The sequence below is a fragment of the Colias philodice genome, chromosome 1 (assembly GCF_061535455.1).
Source record: "Colias philodice isolate Cphi_HAF_F1 chromosome 1, ilColPhil1 Martin Lab GWU primary, whole genome shotgun sequence".
NCBI classification, from domain to species: Eukaryota; Metazoa; Arthropoda; class Insecta; order Lepidoptera; family Pieridae; genus Colias; species Colias philodice.
The window spans coordinates 6,905,118-6,918,349 of NC_143086.1; the positions used below are offsets into that span (position 1 = coordinate 6,905,118).

Here is a 13,232-nt window from a genome sequence, read left to right on the forward strand (position 1 = left end):
CCGATTCTCAGACTTACCCGATATGCACAGAAAATTTCATGAGAATCGGTCCACCCGTTTCGGAGGAGTATGCAGACTAACATTGTGACACGAGAATTTTATATATATAAGATTTTAACATAACACAAATTTATATACGTGTTTACTGTTTACCTTCTTTAGCGCATATGCGTATTCGAAATATGGTTATAGAACAACGAATAATTTCACCTCGATCACTGAAAGCATTACAAAAGCTCTTAACGGGCTGTTGCATGTTCGATTATTATTTTTATTTGTATCTGTGCAGGCACGGACTTACAATACGCGCTTATTAAACTTTTGTTACGTGGCTTTTTCTGTGAGAGTAGCGACTCCAGCGCATACCTGCGTCCTTCTTCACGTTTATCTGCGCTTGTAAGAAGGCAGAACTGTAATGTCTGTAGATATAATGCAAAATAGACATTCCCGTTTTAATTATTATCAATAATTTATATTTCAAACAAACTGTATATTTTATCTACCTATATGTCACATTAATTCTAGCAAAATCTATACATCTCAATGGAAAATCCAGAATTCATAAATACAAATATTCAGAATTATTATTGGGTCATTAAAATGCAAAAATAAACATACACGACACATATACATACTTAGAAAACATAAATATATCCAAGAATGTTGCATACATAGGAATAACAAAACACAAAAGTTGGCGGTAAAAGGTTGTACGCGCCGAGTGGCGAGTGCTCTATAGTTTCGTACCGGTACACCTTTACCTGCGTCCGCGCAGCGCGGACTTCGGAAACCGGGCGGGCCAGTACACGATGGAAGTTTGCCGCGGTCGGTTGTGTTCAGTGCAACGCGAGTGATGTCGCAGCATGATCGGTGCGCGTACCTTGTTGTGGTGTTTGTGCCTCGTCGCACTGGCTGCCAGCGCCGGCGCCGCCCGCGCTCACCGCCTCCACCATGTCGTACCAGCCCGACACAAACACTCGGAATTCGTTAAGGGCAAGAGTAAGTGCCGCCCACAGTGCCATACGCTTGACTTTCCCATTTAGTTACAACTTTTAGTGCTCAATAACAGTCGACTACCGTTCGGTGATTGCGACCGCTAATGGACTTTGGATATACGAAAATTTGAATTTCCATTTGCATTGCCCAAACCGGTACGACGACTGTTGTTGTTTGTTGACACGTTAGTGTATAGGAATTTAGGTGGCTGCGGCTAAACGATACAGACCTAAAATGTATGATAACATAATGTCCAAGCACCGTAAAGCACCGCTATAAAACTATGTTATCTTGGTATAATTTAAGGCTCGGAATAAAATAAACAAAGCTTATCATGGACTTACCAACATAACCATATATATAGCTAGTAAGTTATACGGCAAGTCAATACGGGCGACCTGTAGGGCCTCGCGTAGGAACAATTCAATACAAAAGACTGCGATATTGTTTTCGGAAATGAAAAGAAACTTAAGATCCTTAACAATAGAATACTGTAAGGATTTCAAAGGAAGGTATTTAAACGCATCAAGCATGTCTTTTTGTTATAAAATTAAGCCAAAAAAGCTTTTTATGGAGATAAGCTTTCAAAGTGATCACATTTACAGATCGTGCAATTTTAAGAAATACCTATTTTTTTTTAAATCGCCAATAAAATCAAAAAACTAGTTGAGTAAAACGAGTTTGCAAATATGTAATTAAAAACTGATAAAAATTATTATAAAGCCTATTTTACAATAAAGTTGACACCAAGGAATGTCATTATTATGCAGTTTACTTAATTTGCTAACCATTAAAAAATATTTACCTTAATTACACTTTTTAATACTAATTGTTACCCGCGATGTCACTTGCAACATTTTTGTCTTAATCTCTCTTCCTTTCATATCAAATCGTAGCTATTTTTCTATAAAGTTTAATCAATATAAGTGCTGCAGTTTTTGCCTCATTGAAAAACAGTTACCGTCACATCCTCATGAGCTTTCACAAATCTTATATTATTGAGTTGGATAAATATAGCTCTCGTATAGGAGCTCACTATATTAACTACCTATATTATAAAACATAGTTAGGTATCTACCGCGTCTGTCTGTACATGATTTTAACTCAAAACCAACTGCACCGGTTTCAACACTGGATAGCGTGGATCTCGAAAATGGTATTAGGATATTAATTTAGATATCGCAGGCGAAGCCACGGGCGGCAAGCTAGTGAAAAATAAAATAATTTATGACTATATTATCATAACGACCAATCTATGTTTATCAAATGGTATCCGATTTCAATAGTACAAACTAAGCAATATTTCTAATACCTATGTGTTTTTGTATATTCTACAAAATATTTGCCACAGTTCCACTGCAAATGTGAAAGTTTTTCACATCTATTTGTTTATGCGTTTATCACGCATCAAAGACTGGACAGATTTGTATGAAGTTTTGATCACTATGATCACCTGGCTGGTACAGTGGTTATTATAACTACCTATTACGCTTGAAAACGGGTTCGATCCCACTCACCCACTGTGTAAAAATGCTATGGCCTTCATGATCGTGTATATCATTTTTGCATAATGCAATTTGATTGAGTATGTTTATTAGTTCTTCTCTGCCTTTAGTAGGTATTCCTGACCAAAGCTTTCTTTTGGAAATAGGGAAGATTGCGAAATATCCGGATTTATTTATCCGTTTATAGACAAATATGCTCTTATAAACCGTGATTAATTTTATATACTTAATAATACATATTAGGTATTTCTAATGCTATCTTTTAGTTTTGGCCTTATAAAATGCCATTTTATGGCACTGCTATTTATAGATATAATTAACGAGCAAATTTGAAAAACAAGCAAAAAAATTAATTTAAAATATATCTATAAGAATTATAGAAACATAAGTATCTATAAATTTGAATTTTATCATTCTAATATGTTTCGCAATATAAACGTATTTTTGTCACGCGTCACACATCTACACGAGTAAAGTAAAATACCAGATTCTTAGATGATGGTATTAATTTATTAACATATCAATTAACATTTTCAATTTTATCGATGTTTATTACGTTATTTATGGATTTTTACTATATGGATACGACAAAATATCTCTTGAAAGTATGTATTAACGGCCATATTAGCTCAATCAGGTTATAATGAGATGCTGACAGCTGAAGTTTCTTGACCCGGATGACTCTTCTAGATTTCGAAATAATTAAAAATTACGAACGAACGATGACGATACTATCTTTAGATTCGATCAGTTAATGTTTGCAAAAGTCATCGATTGAGATTTAAGATTTCGACAAAAACATTCAGCAAAAATATTCAATCAATTTTAGCAACAAAAAATATACCTATGTGTTTAAATAAGCCTTTTTCCCGAATGATTATTTTAATTACATAAACAAAAGTGCAAACACTCCAACATGCGCATTTTCACACTTTAGAATAGAAAAAAATCAATCAAACATACTTATCTATTGAAAATACATGCAACGATGTTTCCGTCGAATTATCAATAATGATACAAATAAATATGTATGTAATATTCAGAGTAAGGCTCTTGTCGGGATGTGATCACGCGTCACAAGTCACAGTACGATATCCCGCCGTACCTACCTACGTGCGTACGAAATAAATACAATCTAGAACATTTTGTAGAGATTCACATTTACTGCAACATGTTTAATTCATTGGCATATAATGATATATTATTCGTTCGAATATGTACATGTTTAACACTAAAGTTCGTTAACGTTCATATAATATTTTAATGCGCAATAACAAATTAAATTATTACTTTGTGCATCATTTTAAATCAAAAAGACGTTTGTCGTATGCATTTAAACATCCATCAATGAAAATGGTACGAAGCAACCTATTTACATATCTGGTTTAACACGTATATTTCCACAAATAGTTGCTTCCATCAATTCGTATTAACATATTATATTCGAAACTTTGAAACATACTGATTCAAACCGTTACGTGACTCTAAATGAGAATGTCGTTAATAGTTAATTTATATAGTACCTATAGAAATGCAGTAATTTTTTTACAATTCTGGTCTGAATTTAAAATATCAGCTTTCATTTTCCAGCTGAACGCATTGATACCTATAAAACTTTTATAATTTTTTATACGGTACTTTGATCGCCGGAACAACTTTTACTGTAATACACCTATGTATGGAAGTTGTTTGCCTGTATATTTAAATAGTTAAATAAATTTCTGTGTCAAATCCGTTTCCATCGCTCATCAATAGATACATTTCAGTTATCTCTTTATAGAATAATTGCAATCATCTAAAATCAAATACATGTGAAATCTTTTAGTTGTTTTGTCTCATAAAAGCAATCCGTACGATTTATCGTACACAATGAGAGATTGTAGTGAAAGGTAGAGTTGCCCGAATGAAATGTTAGTGGATCAAAACTGGTTCCAGTGCTTCAGAATGCAAGTAACTGGATAAAAACATTCGCCTGAGACAAACCAGTCGCGGAGCTTTACATGCTAAGCTTTTATAGGCACTCGAGTTGAACGATTGGTTAAGAAAAGACATGTGAAATAGCGACTGCGGACTGAGAAGAGGAAATTGCAGAGATATTTTCGGACATGAGACCTCGCTAATGACGGGAAATAGTTTTGATTGCGAATTATTTGAGCAAACTATTCGTTCGACGATTAATTGCGATGTAATCGTGCCGGACAGAAAGGTGTCACACGGGGGCAGTCAGCGCGACGTGCAACGTCCACACGTCAATACTATCGCCCATGTCATCGGCATGGTGCCCGCATCTGGGTCGACCGGACACCGGATTTTTCTACCCACACGCCGATTCACCAAATCCAACGTTCATAAAACAAACGCGTTCGCTCTATCCAGCGACATTTGAAATCGGCTGTGGAGTGTGGACGTGGGAGGCACCTTGCCAACTTTATACATGTTTACAAACCATGTAGCTGTGATGAAACCTACAAATATTATACGATGCTCGATCATTCTTTGTGCTTAATTGCACTTTAACTGTTGTTTGGTTTATTGATAGAGACAATTTTATCAAAACCATCTAATATGACCCCTTATTTAAAACCATGCTTTGAAATGAGGGGTCAGTCAGCAATAATTAAATTAATAATATGTTAATATTAGCACCAAAAGAATGTATCGAAATCATAATGATTAATCCGACAGTTGTGAATACATCGTATTCATTCTCGATGTTTCGATACACAATTGGTCATTACTTTAAGCAGATATGGCAAGAGCCTTGAGAAAGTAGGTAATATAAGTTAGCACATATAAACGTCGTGATCGGATGCAATATATTTTTAAAACAATTTCACATCTCGAACAACGTGTCTCGGTAGATTCTAGAGATCTTTTATATTTACCTGCTTTCAAAAATGTAAGCGTATCGAATGACGCCTGGCCCATCTCTAGTGGTCCTTAAAATACTATTATCTGTAAAGCAGGTAAAATTTACCCCGTGGCTAGTACTGTACCTATCTCCTTTGTGTACACATTTCGTTGTAAAGGTGAACCGACAAAATGGACATCAATCAATAGAACTCATAAAACATTTTAAGTGTTTGATTTTTAAATGTAGGAATCTTTAAAGGCTCTCAGCTTTTGAATGTACGATTACTATTTTTAACATACCAACTGGATGATAAAGATATATTTAAAATAATTTATGCTGTATGCGCGTGTAAATGTAGCAATATATAAATTGCGTGTAACATGTCATGCAACATTAGAAACGATCATATTGCTACGCGGTTCTAAGCAGCATTGTAACTATAGTAATATTTAGTCTCTAAAGTGTAGCGTAGTAGAAGAAACTGGTTTCGGAGCCCGCCCACTCGTAACCGCCTCTTCGTTATACGTGTGCTATTTCCTAACTCTCTGAATGTAAATTTATTAAATAAAAAAAAATGAAAAAAAGAATCAAACGAGCGCACTGTTAATTAGGATAAAACACCATGTAGTAACAAATATTTGGATGTGAATTTCACTTAACACAATCTTTATTTGATTTAAAATTTTGAAGAAACTATGACATGTTTAGTTCGATATAAAAAGTTGTATTGCGTTTGAAATTTATTAACATTGGATTTTTCTTTCTTTTCAGTATGCATCGGGACAAACGGCCGGATGTCAGTGCCCTCTAACCGCGACACCCACTACAGAAATCTGCGCGACAGATTCACTAATTGTACATACGTCGATGGCAATCTGGAACTTACATGGCTAGAAAATGAAACCATGGACTTGTCTTTCCTGCAACATATTAGGGAAGTCACCGGATATGTTCTCATTTCGTATGTAAAAGTCGCACACATTATTTTGCCACAATTACAAATTATACGAGGCAGAACACTTTTTAAATTAAATGTGAGAGAAGAGGAATTCGCACTTTTGGTTACGATGTCTTCAGCTTTCACTCTAGAGCTGCCTGCATTACGAGATGTTCTTCGAGGTAGTGTTGGAATTTATAATAATTTCAACTTGTGCCACGTCAAGACAATTAACTGGGATGAAATTATTACGGGCGTCAATGCGACGTATGTTTTCGTTTATACATTTAAAGTAAACGAAAGAGAATGTCCGCCATGCCATCCGAGTTGTGAGGCTGGCTGTTGGGGCGATGGACCGCATAACTGCCAGAAGTTTTCTAAAACAAACTGTAGTCCACAATGCGCCCAGGGACGATGTTTTGGACCTAACCCGCGTGATTGTTGCAATACTTTCTGCGCCGGGGGTTGTACAGGACCATTGCCAAGCCAGTGTCTCGCCTGTCGAAATTTCTACGATGAAGGAACATGCTCTCAAGAATGCCCACAAATGCAGAAGTATAATCCAACGACTTATTCCTGGGAACCCAATCCTAACGGAAAGTACGCTTATGGAGCGACATGTGTTCGAAACTGTCCAGAACATCTATTGAAAGATAATGGAGCATGCGTGCGCAGTTGTCCACCAAACAAAACTGCGGTCAATGGCGAATGCATACCTTGCAATGTTACTTGTCCAAAAACATGTCGTGCAGAAAGGCCCATTCATTCGGGGAATATCGACAGTTTTAAAGACTGCACGATTATCGACGGATCAATAGAAATTCTGGAAATGACATTTACAGGCTTCCAACAAATAAATCCTGATTACTCGTTTGGAGATCGCTACTTGAAAATGGAGCCAGATGCTCTTGAAATATTTAGCACAGTGCGAGAAGTAACTGGCTATTTGAATGTTCAAGCCCACCATCCAAATTTTACAAGCTTATCATACTTTCGAAATTTAGAAGTTATAGGAGGGCGTCAAGTTGTCGAGAATCTTTTTGCTTCATTATACATCGTCAAGACTTCATTGAAATCGTTAGGTTTAAAGTCTTTGAAACGAGTAAACTCAGGTGCGATTGCTATAATGGAAAATAGACACCTATGTTTCGCTGATAAAATAGCCTGGAATAAACTTGTTAAATCTAAAGATCATAAACAAATTATACAGAAGAATGGAGACCTGAGAACTTGTGGTGAGTATTACTGGCTGGCGTGATTTTTTTTTTATTGAGGATCCTCAAATAGTTTAGAATCATAATATTTATATAAATTATTATAGTCTTAGTTTAAATGCATAGCGATTTTTTTGTTCTTTTTTATTGCAAGCGAAATTTTTCTTTGTTTAATTGTATACTGAAACCTCCCAACTAACCACTACTAATAATGAACACATTGACCAGAAAAAGCTCACTTTTTTCTATTGTCTGCATGTATTTGTGTTATAACTAGATTGTTTTTCAGAAAAAGCAAATATGGTTTGTGATGACCAATGTTCATCCGACGGCTGTTGGGGCCCAGGCCCTGACCAGTGTCTCTCGTGTGAAAACTACAAGTTCGGCGATATATGCATTCAAAACTGCAGCGTACACCCTGGGTTAGTATATATATTGTGCAAATCTGTCACTATCACTTTCTTGACCTAATAAACTATGTACAAGATTTAAAACTATGCATTGCGAATTCTCCATAAACATGTTAGTATATATTTATATTGACATGGTTTAGATTTTGGTGTGAACGATCAATTTTTCTTTAAAAATATGTATCTAACAATTTTTATTATCTCATTTCAGGCTTTATAAAGCGGGAGCAAAAACGTGCAAACAATGTCATTCGGAATGCCTTGACGGATGCAGTGGGCCAAGTCGAGCAAATTGTACAAGATGCAGACATGTTCGCGATGGACCTTACTGCGTGGCGGAGTGTCCAGATTCAAGATATCCTTCTGAAAATGGCACTTGCCAACCTTGTCATACAAACTGTTTTAATGGGTGCACAGGGCCAGCAAACACAGTTGGAGAAGGCGGATGCAATTCTTGCAAAAAGGCTATCATTAGTGTGGAAGCCACCGTTGAAAGTTGTCTTAAAGAGAATGAACCGTGTCCTGATGGCTATTATAATGAATGGGTTGGAAACGTGAAACCTTTAGAAGGAAAAGTAAAAGTAGTATGTCGAAAATGCCATCCTTTATGTAGAAAATGTACTGGATTCGGTATACATGAACAAGTATGTCAAGTGTGTAATGGATTTAAGCGCGGAGATCAGTGTGAAGATGAGTGCCCAACAGATCATTTCACGGATGAAACGAGTAGAATATGCACACCGTGTCATCATGAATGCCGTGGATGTACAGGCCCTTTGTCCACTGATTGCATAAAGTGTCAAAATCTGAAAATATTTTTGAGTGACACAAATGCAAGACCGTTTAATTGTACTGACTCTTGCCCAGAGGATATACCACACAAAATTTATTTTGACGAACAATTGCAGAATCCCATTGATGAACCATATTGTTCAGCCCTAGCAAATGGTCCACCTGCAATGGCAACTGCAAAAATACCAACAGTTCTTGTAATTATTTTAGTTTTGGCATTTATCCTACTAGTCATTCTTGCAATTGTCGGATATACCTGTAGACAAAAAGCAAAAGCCAAGAAAGAAGCAGTGAAAATGACTATGGTTTTAACTGGTTGTGAAGACAATGAACCCCTTCGTCCAACAAATGTAAAACCAAACTTAGCTAAACTTCGAATTGTAAAGGAAGCTGAATTAAGAAGAGGTGGAATGCTTGGGTTCGGAGCATTTGGAAAAGTATATAAAGGTGTTTGGGTTCCAGAAGGTGCAAATGTAAAGATCCCTGTTGCGATAAAGGTCTTAAAAGAAGGAACAGGTGCAAACACCAGCAAGGAGTTTTTGGAAGAAGCATATATTATGGCGAGTGTTGAACATCCGAACTTGTTGCAGTTGCTTGCCGTTTGTATGACTAACCAAATGATGTTGATTACTCAGTTAATGCCATTAGGTTGCTTACTAGACTATGTAAGAACTCACAAAGAAAAAATAGGATCAAAAGCATTCCTGAATTGGTGCACGCAGATTGCACGTGGAATGGCCTATTTAGAAGAGAAACGTTTGGTGCACAGGGACTTAGCAGCGCGAAACGTTTTAGTACAAACACCAAACTGTGTAAAAATAACAGATTTTGGTTTAGCTAAGTTATTAGATATAAATGAAGATGAGTACAAAGCAGCGGGTGGAAAAATGCCAATTAAATGGTTAGCTCTAGAATGTGTTCAGCACAGGATATTTACACACAAAAGTGATGTATGGGCTTTCGGTGTGACCATATGGGAAATATTGAGCTACGGTGCGAGACCTTATGCAAATATTTCTGCTAGAAACGTACCTGAACTTATTGAAAATGGTCTTAAACTGCCACAGCCTGCAATTTGCACATTGGATATCTACTGTGTAATGGTATCCTGCTGGATGTTGGATGCTGATAGTCGACCGACATTTAAACAATTGGCAGACACCTTCGCAGAAATGGCCAGAGACCCGGGAAGATATCTTGTTATTCCTGGAGATAAATTTATGCGTCTCCCCTCCTATTCTACACAGGTGCGTTTATTTTGCTACTTTTGTTTTAATTAAATATTATAAATTATAAATAACATTGACTTTCTGCGTAATCATATTCATAAGATACATTGTATCGCAAAGAACGGATCGGCGGCCGTAGATACACACTTTCCAAAATAACAATAATTAAATATTACCGAAATCAAACCCTAGGTACATACCTGATACCACGTTGCGTAGAAAATAGGTACATATTATGTGGTGTGTCGATCGGTCAAATATAATATATAAAGATTAAAGACAATAGGACCCTTGGAGAGGAAAACTAAATTTACGGGAATAATAGATTAAACAATTTACGATGTACGTCACCACCGTTGTACAGCCAGGCACACTACTTCGCCATTAAATACTTGTTTCATGTAACGAACAATTCTCGCGTTATGTAAAAACCGCGGCGTTATTATGAATATCACAATTAAATTTAAAACAATTAGAAGCAACCAAAACTTCCCGAGAAGTGCTTTTGATCATCCGTATCAAATTAAATAAATCGCGATCCGCGCGTGATTGCTACCAGTGCAAAATCGAGTCCCACGAACGAATCCCGAAAGCAGAAAAAAATGAACGCGAATGCCGCTCCCGTCGGCCAATTGAAAATATCGCATCACACGCTACCCTCAACATTAATTATTATTTTATTTCTACCTATTCCGAACATACATTTTTTTTAATGTTTAAACTATATAGCAAAATCTTTGTCTTTTTCAGGATGAAAAGGAATTGATAAGAAATCTTTCATCAGCAATGGATGGCCCCGAACCATTAGTGGAAGCAGATGAATACCTACAACCCAAATTTAAGAATTTACCTGACACTGCGACAACAAACTCCGTAGTCACCACCGGTGTAGAAACACACACGGGATCGTTGAAACCTGGTGCGTCTTCCTCTTGGACGAATAACGTTATTAGTACAGAAGGTGCGACGAGTGACGCTGGAAATAAACCCGAAACGTGGGATCAAGATCTTCTACGCTATAACAACACAAACAATTCAGATGGAACAGAAGTGCGACATTACTACAACAATGGCGTTTGCGCTTCGGATAGTTCGAGCTCGAGATATTGCAGTGACCCTATGAAATCGAGACCAGATGATGAAAGCAAATTCGATAGTATGTCTAAAACAAAAGACGCACAAGTAGGTAACTTGAAACTCAATTTGCCGTTGGATGAAGACGATTATTTGATGCCATCACCACAACACACACAAAATGCCTCAGCCTATATGGACTTAATAGGTGAAGGAGGCGAAGGGCAGGATGTGAAAGATATGTGTTACAGTGGCTTCGCGGCATCAAAAAGATGCATAGATAATCCTGAGTACTTGATGTCAGATCAAAGTATACCGGCGCAGACTATTGGGATTCCCACGGAACCCTTGCCGTTGGAGTGTCCCAGCGAAGGAAGCGGCAGCGAATCCACCCCACGACCTACGACGAGTAAATATTTACCTCAGAGATCTGTGGAAGAGGAATCGATGTCTGATCACGAATACTATAACGATTTGCAGCGGGAACTGCAACCCTTGCGCCGAAATGAGACGACTGTATAAAAACTAAGTGTTAAGTTATGTTTTATGTGTTTTATAGACTGATCTCTCAAAATACAACATTTCTACTTAATGCGCACGCGCGCTCTTTGTGCCATTTGTTGATGGCTAGTGTTAGTTGTTGAATATCATCAAACTAAGAATTTTATTGTAGTTATAATCCAGTTTGTTATTTCCCCTACTTAATTTTGTAAAAACTGTTATGAACTATAATGTGTATAAAATTTTATATCGTATTAAGTGCTAATAGGAAACAAAACACAAATATAAGTTATTTATTATAATGTATAGGTTAAGGAAGGCTATGTTTATGTTTCTGTTATAAGCAAAAATTATTTTAATTTAAACTGTGATAATTAGATTAATTTTTTACGTTTCAATAATGAAATAACATATGAAGTCTGTGAATTTTTTGATACTATATTGCCATTAAATATTATAAAAGACAAAATTTTGATTCCATAATTTACATATTGAATACAAAGCTTATGTATTTAACTTGGAATATATAATACACTAGGTATTTGCACAATAAATATGAAATCGTACGCATTTTAATGTACATTTTTTTTTCACTATGATGATCCTTGCCAGACTCACATCATCTCTTTGTATGGTTCATCTATACATAGGCATTTGTACTTGCCTCTCGACATAGGACTATAATTCCCTAGCGACGTCTAAGTTATTGTAAATATGTGTGTACAAAGGTACGACTATAATAAATAATATCTATTTATGGCAGATTATAAAAGACACTAATTATAAGCATTTACGAGCGATGTCTTAAGCACAAAACAAGCTCAAACGATTTCCAACTAAACTTACTGCTTAACATATTTTAATAGTTTTATAAGGTTTTATTAAACCAAACCTCGTTTGCCATGTAACTTGTAAATATAAAAGATATTGTAAAAAATATATATGAAGAAGATATAAACGAAATAATGTATGTGACAGTAGTAACTACTTAAAATTAATAGTCACGATAAAATGTATGGTGTATCTGTTTTATATAAGCCTGTAAATTAATTCCGTGCCATTGTTTTGTCTAAAGTTAATTAAATTGAAGTTTGTAGTTCCATTACCGGTTGTAACATTTCTTGCCCACTTTATAGTTTACAACATTTTATTATTTCAAAATATCCCCACAGAACAAATAGTTTGATGTAAAATAGTAGACACATTTTTTTTTCTAGAATTTCCATACAAATACATTACAATGTTAGCAATATTTTGAACGGCTATATTATTGTGACTGTGTATAGGTTCGAATGAAATGTGGGTACTTATATACCTTAATAAAATAAATAAATAAATTAAATTGTCTTTTATTAATTCCCCCCTCAATCCTCAGTAAATGTAGACTCAAGTAACTACAACATGATTCTATAAAATTAAGAAAAATAAGATATAATTTAATAGAGATAGTATTGTTGCTCTGTGGGCATTTTTCATTATTATTCAAATGTGATAGAGTCGAGATAGAGCATCAAAAATGACTAAAATTTCTCATCTCTTTGGATTATGAATTATGACAGAAAACTGGACATATCGATTATATTCAGTTAGTAAAATTATTACGGATGGAATTTTCCACGCGATTCCACACCAAGAAACCTTATTTGTAATTTACCTAATAACTAATTAAATGCACATACGACTAAAAATCAGCCACTCGCTCGAATCAAATGTTATATCA

General features: G+C 35.7%; 1 protein-coding gene across 2 annotated transcripts in view; it reads left to right on the top strand.

The window, feature by feature from the left end:
- Egfr (epidermal growth factor receptor) overlaps window positions 1-12,854 on the top strand; it is a 73,861-nt gene extending 61,007 nt beyond the window's left edge. Inside the window, exons 1-5 of one of the 2 annotated variants that reach the window (XM_089713946.1) lie at window positions 777-999; window positions 6,127-7,527; window positions 7,796-7,928; window positions 8,128-9,955; window positions 10,688-12,854. In XM_089713946.1, the coding sequence (XP_089570072.1) occupies window positions 864-999; window positions 6,127-7,527; window positions 7,796-7,928; window positions 8,128-9,955; window positions 10,688-11,533 (4,344 nt within the window). In that variant the 5' untranslated portion in view covers window positions 777-863 and the 3' untranslated portion in view covers window positions 11,534-12,854. Of the gene's footprint in view, window positions 1-776; window positions 1,000-6,126; window positions 7,528-7,795; window positions 7,929-8,127; window positions 9,956-10,687 lie in introns of those variants that run through there. The other variant, XM_089714009.1, reaches the window with a different exon arrangement.
- The last annotated feature ends 378 nt before the right edge of the window (window positions 12,855-13,232 follow it).